This window comes from Pinus tabuliformis, chromosome 2_2 (genome assembly GCF_031772625.1).
Source record: "Pinus tabuliformis cultivar Carrire ecotype Pingquan chromosome 2_2, CPIR1, whole genome shotgun sequence".
Classification (NCBI taxonomy): domain Eukaryota; kingdom Viridiplantae; phylum Streptophyta; class Pinopsida; order Pinales; family Pinaceae; genus Pinus; species Pinus tabuliformis.
This window is the reverse complement of record NC_142300.1, coordinates 751160703-751172283: the sequence shown is the minus strand read 5'-3', so window position 1 is coordinate 751172283 and position 11581 is coordinate 751160703. Positions and strand designations below refer to the sequence as shown.

General features: G+C 35.7%; 1 protein-coding gene across 1 annotated transcript; it reads right to left on the bottom strand.

Moving 5' to 3' along the window:
* Positions 1–8621: 8621 nt before the first annotated feature.
* LOC149194865 (uncharacterized) lies at positions 8622–9868 on the bottom strand. Its single transcript, XM_089407827.1, has 2 exons — positions 9670–9868; positions 8622–9577 (listed from the first exon to the last, which is right to left on the bottom strand). Exons 1-2 carry the CDS (start codon positions 9866–9868, stop codon positions 8622–8624), a joined length of 1155 nt encoding a protein of 384 aa, XP_089263953.1.
* Positions 9869–11581: the final 1713 nt, after the last annotated feature.

The window sequence follows — 11581 nt, the reverse complement described above, 5'->3', positions numbered from 1 at the left end:
AATCTGAAACTACTACAATATACACATAATTTCTCAACCTCACACATGTTACACAACTTGATCCAACTTGCCTGACATTCTCCTGTCCTTCCATGAAATAATTATTTATATATTCAATATAAATTAAGTTTAATTCATATAATTGATTCATAAGCATAAAAATGTATCTTTGTTATAGTTCTAATAAAAGTTTACATAGTAATCCATAGCTTATGTGATCAGTTAATTAATGCATGATCAAATGAATGAGTGATCAACCACAAGGGAAGTTTTCATATATTGTGCATGTTCGTTATATAACTAAAATTTTGTTAGTTTTGCAACATCAATTAGATTTGTCTCCTTGTCTCCTCATCTTCCACAAATATTAACAATTTCTAATTTATTAGTGTTATGCACCCTAAACTTGTAAATAGATAATTATATCCATCTATCTTAATGCCAGAGTGATGCTTAAGAAAAATACATATACTTGGTTAGTAGTTCTTCTCAAACTCATATTTTTGTGAAGGCTTATGCATGGCTTGTCATTTTTAATAAATATAGGCAATTCAATGTTCATTTATTGGGACACATTTTAATCATCTTGTATGAGGGCACTTATGTTGTTGACTTTTGTATAACGTGCTCAAAGTTAAATATGTTTCTTTCTTAATATCTAGTGTAATAGTAAAAATAAATTAATTTCTTAATTAAAAAACATATGCTGACAAATAATTTTATACCTATATTACCTGTGATCAAGGTCTGCCAGATGACAACAAGGTTTTGGGGACGACTCTCCACCCAATCGTAGGCTCAATTGTGCAAGGATTCTGCTACAACTGGCCACTCCCGAGCCCTCAATCAACATACTACTGCCAGTGACTCCTAAGTCTTAGTATACCATTCTCCCAAGAGAATGAAAGATAGAATCTCGGAATGATGGAATACCTCCCATCCTCCTCACCATCTATTAAATAGAACAAACATTGGAAGGGGAACCACATGCACACACTCCATGTGTCTACATGCAACTTTTTTTTAGCTTTCTTGTTTTATTTCTTTACTTTTCTTTTGATTTTTAGCTTTCTTGTTTTATTTCCTTCTTTTTGATAGTTTTCTTGTTTTATTTCTATTTATTCTTATTTAGAGCTTTAATATGGTTATTACTATTTTTATTTTTTATTATTTTTATTTATTTTTTTAATATCATTTATTATTTAACATTTATGATTTATTATTTTTATTATTTTTTTATTAAGTGATTTTATTATTATTATTCATTATTTCTATTATTAATTATTATTTTTGTATTATTTTTATTATTTATTATTTATTATTAAGGGGAGGGATATTACATATTCTCCCACTTTAAGGAACTTCGTCCCGAAGTTAAGTTTTATTGTTTATTATTTATTATTTTATTTGCTTCATGTCGCCAACACCCTCTACTGAACTAGTATAACCAGCAGGCATCGAAAGTTCCCAAAACCCCGGGAAATATCAAGGAATCTCTGTCCTTTTTCCCACTTTTGGCACCAGGTTTAAGCCTGACCTGGTCTGTATCCTAGTCCAAGGTTGGCCCTAAGGCTCGCGCCTGACTTAGACCTCATCTGCCCCAAGGCAGGCATCCGGTCTGGTACTCAATGACCCCGGCATCTCGCAATGCTGGCCCACTCCCTCCACAACTACTAAGGCCCACAGCCCCACATATCGAAGTCCTTTACATCCCTTCCAGACTTTTGCATCCCAATCAAATACTAGGCACCTAGCCTAGAACATGAGGCACATGGCCTCCTCAAGATGGTCTCATAGCTTCTAAAGCTATCCATCAAGAGCTATACACAAGACAAAGGAACCACTGGCATATGTAGTGTTGATTGAGTTTGTCCCCAGCCCATATGATGTTACTTATTCTCCCTCGTGCGTATGGGCTCGCACGAGATCATCAAATAAACCGGCCCTCTCGGCCCATTGTGGAGTCCTGTCAATCATCATACCTCAACATGCAACCAATGCATTAGCTATACCATCATAGTATCATAGAAATTAGTCCACATGCCAAATCTTGCATGTCATCATGAAAACATTCATCATTGTTAATTGCAACATTATGAATAATAACGATTTATTATCACATGCTTCACCTCATGAAATACCATCATAAGTTATAACATCAACATATTTGCATCAAATACATATCATGACTTATTCCACATTAAATACCTATCATAATGTAGTAAATAAATATGTCAATATACCTCGACATAACATCATAATCATAAGGATACATCATCACTATAAGAACCACATGTGCATCATTATCCCCCTACCATTATACTCAACATCTTAACAGTTAATTAAACTAAACGGAAATCATAGTGTATGATTTATATGTATCATAAGGTTTAAACAATAAAACATGATTTAGATTCTCCATAAAAGTATCTGTCTTAGCTAAGGAAGCACTCCTAATTAGTTCACCACACATTTTAATCAAGTAAATAAGGAAAGTCTTGAAAAATAACAGCTGCATCTTCCCAGGTAGCTGACCCTGGGCTATATTGGTCCCATTGGACCTTGACTTGCTCAAACTCACGGTTCCTGAGTCGACGAACCCGACGGTCCAGTATACAGAATGGTTCGACCTAAAGGACTCCTTCCTCGGAAACCTGCAATTTTTCAAATTTCAAAACATGGGACGGGTCGGGTACATATTTTCTAAGCATAGAAACATGAAACACATTATGCATCCTTCTTAGATGGAAGGGCAGCTCGAGCTTGTAAGCAACTAGTCCAATCCTCTCTAGGATCGTGAATGGCCCAACAAATCTAGGCGATAGCTTTGTTCCCTTAGCCATCCTAAAGGGACTTTTAAAGGGTTTGATTCTAATGAAAACTTAGCTTCCTTCCTCAAAGTTTCTATCAATTCTCTTTGCATCAACATAAATTTTTTGGCGATCCCTGTCTTCTTTTAGTCTCTGTTTAATTGTGGCCATTTATTCTTCCATTTCTTGGAGCATTTCAGGTCCCAACATGACTCGGTCCTCTAATCGATCCCAACTTAACAGAGTACGGCATGGTCTTCCATACAAGATTTCGAAGGGATCTGCCTGTATTGAACTGTGGTAACTATTGTTGTATGCAAACTCTACTAAGGGAAGGTATTTCTCCCATTGGTTTTGTTGATCCATGACATACATTCTTAGCATGTCCTCCAACACTTGGTTTACTCTTTCTGTTTGACCATCTGTCTCTGGGTGATATGCTATACTAAAATTCAGTTGTGTTCCCATAGATTGTAATAGACTTTTCCAAAATCTAGAAGTAAAACATGCATCTCTATCAGATATTATCTTTCGTGGTACTCCATGAAGGCGAATTATTTCTTTCAGGAAAATTTGAGCAATAGCTGATGCTTCAAAGGTGGTCTTGACTGGAATGAAGTGAGCACTCTTAGTTAATTTATCAACCACAACCATAATACAGTCATGTCTCTGGGATGTCATAGGTAAGCCTCCAACAAAATCCATCGAAACAACTTCCCACTTAGTTTCTGGTATATCATGGGGTTGTAAAAGCCCTGCTGGGTGACGATGTTCAGCTTTAACCTATTGACATTCTAAACATCGAGCCACAAACATTGTTATATCCTTTTTCATTCCTGTCCAGAAAAATAGTTGTTTTAAGTCTGCATACATTTTCTGGACTCCTGGATGTGCAGCATATGGAGCTTGATGGGCTTCCTTGATTATTAAATTTCGAAGATCATCATCTTCTGGGACATAAATCCTACCCTTATATCATAGCAATCCATCATTTTCTAAGGTGTATTCCTCCCACTTGGTTGCCACAGGTACCTCTTCTTGTAAGGAAAATTTTATTTGCTGGTAATGTGGGTCCCCTACTAGATGATTTAGAATCCGGCTCCTCAAGTCTATCTTTAATGCTGACATTGAATGAAGTCTAGGTCTCCTGCTTAAAGCATCTGCAACTTTGTTCTCTTTTCCCTTAATATAGGATATCTTGAAATCATAATCACTAAATAGCTCACTCCAGCGTCGTTGTCGAGCATTAAGGTCCTTTTGTGTGAAGATATACTCAAGACTTTTATGATCTCTTCTTAACTCAAATTGACCCCCGATTAGATAATGTCTCCACAATTTCAAGGCCATTACAACCGCTGCTAATTACAGATCATGAGTTGCATAATTGATTTCATGGTTCTTAAGTTTTCGAGAAGCATAAGCGATAACCCCTTCATCTTGCATCAAGACTACACCTAATCCTTCTTCTGATGCATCCGTGCATACAAGAAAGTCCTTGTCCATGTCAGGTACTTTTAATATTGGGGTCGTTGTTAGTCGATGTTTTAGCTCATTAAATGCTTTCTCACACTCACTTGTCCATTCAAACTTAACCCCTTTCCTTTGGAGGTGGGTGATGGGATTAGATATCTACGAGAACCTTTCTACAAACCTTCTATAGTAGCCTGCCAATCCCATAAAGCTGCGTACTTCCTTGACATTCCGGGGAGAGGGCCAAGTAATTATAGTTTCAATCTTACTGTTATCAACTGCAATGCCTTTGCCACTAATGGTATGGCCTAGATATTGAATTTATTTCTCAAAGAAGGAACATTTAGAAAGTTTTCCATATAGCCTATGTTCCCTAAGGCATTGTAATACCAACCTCAAGTGTTCTAGATGCTCTTTCTCATTACGAGAGTAAATGAAGATGTCATCCAAGAAAACTTGGACAAAGCGGTCCAGATATTTTCGGAAGACACTGTTCATCAAGTTCATGAAGGATGTTGGGGCATTAGTCAAACCAAATGGCATAACAATAAACTCATAGTGTCCACATCGCGTTCTGAATGCCGTTTTATGTATGTCTTCCTCCTTGATTCTTAGCTGATGATAACCTAACCGTAAGTCTATCTTGGAGAATATTGAAGCTCCTTTTAGTTGGTCAAAGAGGTCATCGATTTGAGGCATGGGGTACCTATTTCGAATGGCTTCCTCAAACATTTCCCAAGTAACTTGTACTGGGGTGACTTGCATCTTCGTTTCTTCATTTACCCACCATAATAAGGCATCCCCTTTTAGTGGACTCATTGATATCTGGGCCTTTTCCCTAGAAGTGTATGCCTTAAAACTAATTGCTCTTTTGATAGCCATTACCCATGCTTCCGCTTTTGAACCCCCTTCTAGACCCGTAAACTCTGGTAATTTGGATTTTTGGACTTCTTTCATAATATCAAGTGTTGCTTGTCCATCTTTGGCATTGAGTTGAGAATTTAGGTCTTGTCTCTGTTTTTGTTCCAATTCCTTTTGCACATTTCCTTGATCTCGTCCTTAGCTTGAGACCCAATCCTTAAAGATATTGGTCATTTCTCCAAGGGAATGTAATATAGCTTGCTTAGCTGGGGTTCCTATCTCTGAAGTGGTGGGAGGTGGTGTTTCTACTCCAGGGTTGTTTCGGGTTTGTCTTCAACATTTAGGAGCCATGATCTACCCTTTAATATTCAATGGATTGATACATTACCTTTATGCCAAAAGCTACAGCAAATTTAGAATATGTTTGAATTTAAAATGTACATTTAGTTACTCAATTGAAGTATAATACTTAAACCATAAATTATCACAAATTTCGAAGTATATTAAAAAAAGAAAAAAACAACAACAACAACAACAACAACATGGAGTTTATGAGTTCATCAATAATCACAATTTTGCAGTATAAGCCATAAAACTTAGAGAATTGGATCCATGTAAAATAAAACAAAATTCGAATGAGTAAAGCATTATATGTCACAATACTATTAATTCTGCAGATTCATGACTTTAATATGGTTATTACTATTTTTATTTTTTACTATTTTTATTTATTTTCTTAATATCATTTATTATTTAACATTTATGATTTATTATTTTTATTATTTATTATTAAGTGATTTATTTATTATTATTCATTATTTCTATTACTAATTATTATTTTTGTATTATTTTTATTATTTATTATTTATTATTTATTATTAAGGGGAGGGATATTACATCTAGTGGTTAGCTTTGACCTGCGATAATAAAGATTGAGTTCAATAATTTCAATGTCTTAATTATCATAACATTTATCTTCATAACAACATAATTATCTTAACATCCAAAGTCATACCATATAAATACATGCACGATAATGCGCTGAGATTTTGCAAGCTTCACTTAATTCCCTCAATACATGTTTTTTGGTCTTGACCATGATATATTACGACTAACCTTAGACCTTTTTTGCCTAAATATGTTTGGTCTACATAATATTTCATAAATTTAATAAAAATTTTAATTATGCATCATTTATGATTTCCTACTTAATTTGAACACTTGAAATTTTGAAAAGTCCATATTATGGACTTGAAGTTTTAACACTTACTATATGCATTATTTCCATGTTATTAGATCTAGCAATATTGGTTTTTGTTAATGTTATTAAAAATAACAACATTACATAATTTTTCCAAGTTATTAATGATATAGATATTCATTTTATATAATTAAGTTTAACAATATTATAAATCATTTTCTATGATTCATGTTATTTTTGTATGTTAATTGAGTTAATTTTCATGTTGTTAAACTTAATAAAAATATAAGCTTTTCTAAGAGGTTTGTTATCTCTCAAATTGTACATGCATGAAAAAGCCCCAAAACATAATGCATAATATGATATAAACCTTTTAGGAATATCACCCATTGTCACCACAACAACTTTTGTTCTCTCACTTTAGAACTTTAGATTAGCTCTCCTTTGACTCAAGGGAAGCTTAGTTAAAAGAGAAAAAGGTGGTGTTAAAGGAAGGCTTAGTTAAAAGAGTGTGATGTTAATGGTAGCCTCAGTGAATTTTTTTTATAGATATTTTAGGTTTTTATGGAAAAAGAGAAAATGGTGATGGGGGAAATAAAGAATAGTGTCAATGTCTTTCTAGGTCTATGGAGTCCAGCAAAATCAAATGACAAATAGGATCAAAAAGAAAACTTTCTTAAGCAAACTATCTAATGCTTTGTTGATTATAGCAAGAAGTTAGAACCTCTTGGCTAAGTTAACCCCTCAACTAATCAAGGAAAATCATGAAATCATGGCCCCATTAGAAGGGATCCCTCCAAAGAAAATCCCTACTACAGAAATTTGGAATATGGCCTAACAATGAGAATTAAAGCTATCACAAACTAACAAAGAAGAGGTGTAAGAAGAACCTTTGCACATCCTCTCTCCAAATGATAAAAATATCTTTCAAATAGATCGAATTTGATAACTTTGTAGCAATCTTGAATAATCGTAATTATACATTTAATGATGTAGAAAAACAAACCAAGAAAAACTACTTTGAAAAATATAAAAATAATAAAAAATTAGAATACAATCAACCGATCAAAAAAAATGACTCTATGTCACCACTCTATGGGCTCATCAAACTACCACTGATAATGATAATGGAGAAACAAATGGTATAAAAAACCCTAAAGAGTTTACATTTGTTTGTGCATTAATTTCTTGTTTTAATGTTTCCATGTTTATAGTGACTTATATAATGTTTCTATAATGTCTTTTGCTTTTGCATTCATGCCATTAATGATTTCTGGAATAGTTCACTTAGAATTTTTTAACCCTTTTTTGTTACATTTTAAAATGTAAAAGTAGTTCTAATGTTCTCAAACCTCTCATTTATCAACAATCTTGCTATTTATTAGTAAATTTTTGGTGGTTGCAAAAACATAAGATGTCCAGGGATTTATAAGAATGTATTCGCTTTCTATATTGCAAATTCTATGGATGATTATTGTGAAGGACATTTGGGAAATAGAATGAATAATAAGAGCATAAATAATTATATATATATATAGTGGTACGATGCACATCATTGCTCTTTTTATTTCTTGGATTTCCAGTTATGTTTTCTGTCTCGACCAGAGATGGTCGTGCTAAAACCTTGACAACCCTGCTAACAATATGCACCCAGCTATATAACGATTATTTGACTATATAAGCAGAGATATACATTGTGAAATATCTGAACAAGAAGCATTGTATATCTGTATTTGCACTACACTGGCATATATATTGCTTGTATGGCATTACACAACCACAATGGCTGAGTCTACCTGTGCCAAACTCATATTGCTTGTATGGCATTACACAACCACAATGGCTGAGTCTACTTGTGCCAAACTCACGGTCACCTGTCAGACACTTTTAGTGTCTGCTTAGAAATAAGCAACCTACCCTCAGACTAGCTGTCAGCTTAGAAATCAGATCTTGAGCAACCTACCCTAGACCAGCTGTCAGTTTACAAATAAGCAACCTGCCCTCAGACCAACCGTAAGATTATAGCAAGTTCCATGAGCTAAGATGGCTCAATGGCATCCGATAACAACAAGAAGATGATGTTTATTCATATAATACATAATGGGTGCAGATTATAATCGATGGTTGTCACTAAAAACCTCTATTTACCAAAGCTTACGCAATTTATGCATGCGAGTTTCTACAAATTTGAAATTTTCATAGAACCTGCAACTTTACCAGACACTGTGTTACCAATGTCAAGATTATTGTATTAGGGATTACAAAGCACTATTGCTTCATCAAACAATCAATCCCTTTGCAATGGCTTTATTGGTCTCCCAATGAGTAGTCTCATAAACAAGAAGCTCTTTTTGGTACACGCTCATGTTCATGTCGATTTCTGCCAAATTCTCCATCTCAAACAAGTTGGAACTTGAACATCTGACATCGTCATCGTCTTCGTCCTCTTCGTCTTGTTTGTCAAGACACTTAATTACCACAACTTCCATAATGCTCTTTGCTTTATGATACTTAGTAATTATGTCCTTTGCTGCTACAACATGCCAGTCCTCCTCAAGAATATGAAATTGCAATTCTTTGCTGAGAAGTGAAAGCTTGTAGGCATTTGTAGATGGATATGTATGTAGATTATTAACAGGATTCAGCTTATGGAGATCCTTGTCCCCAGAGGGGTTAGAGTCTTCATCCAAAGTTCCACTTGTTGGATAGAAAGTCACAGATCTTTGACTCATCCCACTACTGTTCTTCGATCCCTTGGATGTTTTACTCAAACATGGCCTAGATTTTACTGAAGAAGAAGATGAGTCAACAGAGGTGGGTTTTTTCTCAGAAGAATAATATGAATTGGAGTCACTTATAGAAGAAAATAATGAAAGCTTCGGCTTCTTGGTACTACCAGCCATAAACAACGAATTGAGAAAATTTGCGAGCTTCTTGGAATCCTTTTGAGCTTGAGAGTTTGACTTTAAATTAGCCTGATAATCTACAGGGATGAAAGGCTTCTCTGTAGAACGAAAATCCCCATCTCTAACAAATGATTTTCCATGTAAAGCTCGAGTGCATTTTCCACCAACAGCCCATTTCCCTGCTCTGTCTTCAAAACCCACATGATGTAAATTTCTTTCTATTTTAGCGGTAGCAATAGATGAAGTTTTTCTGCAGAGAGATTCCGCATCTGAAGAGAAATATGGGCAGCTGGAGGTGGAATCACTTGTATAATCATCAGAACACAGTGCTGCAGATAACATATTAGACTGATAGGATGGATAAATTTCTCTGTGCTTGCAATATGCAGCCTCAACTTTGTTTTTTCAGCATCAAAAACACCCATCTTGCCAGATCTTCGACGCATAAATTTTTCCCTATTCAGCCATGAACCCTCGTCCCATTGGCTTTCTATTTCGACAACATGTTTATAACTGGAATTCTTCAAGATTGTATAATTCTCGGCCTCCATATTTCTCATATCTTGCCGATTGCTACTCTTTTTGTGGGCCATTTTTCCTCCCTCAACTTTGTGCGCCATAATTCCTCCCTCGTCTTCAATTGAATTGCAAATTGCATCAAGAAGGGCAGATGAGAAAGAATGATTTCTGGGATGATGGTGGCGATGGCGATGCTGATGTTGATGCTGCCCATTGTGTGAGTTATGATCCATCCGTTGCCCATGAGGCTTATATCCATGCCGCTGAATTTCTTCTCGTCAAGGCTTCCGCCGGTGGTAATGCACTGCCCCAGGAACGAATTACGGATATATGTCTCGTGCCCGCCCTGACCATGATGCCAGACAGCTTGAAATGCGAGATATAGAAATTATCGATGTTCAAATTTTTGAATTTGGGTGGGGCTGGTTCACCAGTTCAAATTTCAAATTTGGGTGGGGCGGGTTCACTAGTTCAAATTTCGAATTTGAATTTGAATTGTTCGGTTAACATGGAGTAACATGCATGCTCAGCTCATCACATCTCAGATGCGCGTCTAGATGCATAACATAGCATGGTATGGTTTTATGTATTGTACATGGCCGTTATCCATGGTATGGTTTTACTAGAAAGCACTTGTCGAGAAATATTCAGGTGTGTTAGCGTGCTTGTACTACAATCTATGCCCACGAAATGACAGTAATGTAAGGGGCATTAATGGATCAATAGAGTTGGAAATAGCTCTTGTCGTGGGTGTTTTTACTGCCACTTTTTGCACGTATGAAAAGAAGACACGCAGTTCAAAGATGGCAATACATGACCCCTCATGTTTATGGCAGCGAGTATATGGTCCCTGGTGCATCTTTTTTTTTATTTTATTTCTCGAGGAGGGAAATTCAATTGTATTGGAGTATATGTGTAACACTCATTTCTTATAAATTAAAAAAAAAATTGTTTAATGTGAAAACTTGGCTATGGATATATGTTACTCACATAAAACATTAATATTGATTAATGTCGCCATAATACCGGACAACTCACATGCATAGCTCGTATGTGTTTAATATTTGCACAGTTCACAATGTTTCTATGGTGGTTAATGTTAAATGTTCACATGGCTTCCGGTGCTTTAGCCATTACTGCCTAGCCTTGGCTTAGCTAGTCCTCGTACGCTGGGACATGTAGCGTGATTTCGACCGAGGGTGCTGAATGCATATGCCATCTGGTTCTATTCTCCTGTGCCATTTGTCCTGCCTTGTATCCATCAATTCCTGCTCGGCGATCCAATGGTAGTGTGGGTTTAGGGTTTTACCCCCTAACCGCTTTCTCGCACCCAGCATTTGGTGAGTTCAGTGTTACCATCGACTTGAGGTTTCTTGTTGTTCTGCAATGACTATTTGGCATGTTGAAGGTTTCAGTATGGTAGTTACTGCTCCTACAGCTTGCCCTGGTTATGATGCTTAGTTCAGAGAAGGCAAGTAAGATTAGTCATGTGAATTAAAGTAAGGTCGATATTTTCTCCTTTTCTGTGTATGTTTGGAAAAATTATCTGATGACAAGACTGACAGCCTGTTGGAAATAATACTGGGGGGGGGGGGTGAATCAGTATTATCAAATCAATATAACTTTTTCATTTCCATATTAAGATTCATATATGCTACTTCAGCTAAGGCAAACTGCATGTATACGCAACTGTGTGTAATGCAACAAGCGTATATCCAGTAAACTTATGATTCAGTTAGTTGATCCTTAATGAGTGCATCAGAACATTATTAACCATATGAACAGTAAACAGGAGCAGTAAAATAGAACAGATC

Excerpts from the sequence above, each read along its gene's own strand:
- LOC149194865 (XM_089407827.1), bottom strand. The coding sequence starts at position 9,868 with ATGGCGCACAAAGTTGAGGGAGGAAAAATGGCCCACAAAAAGAGTAGC. Across the intron at positions 9,578-9,669 it reads TCGAAGATCTGGCAAGATGG|CACTGTGTTCTGATGATTAT; the intron begins GTGTTTTTGATG and ends TGTTATCTGCAG.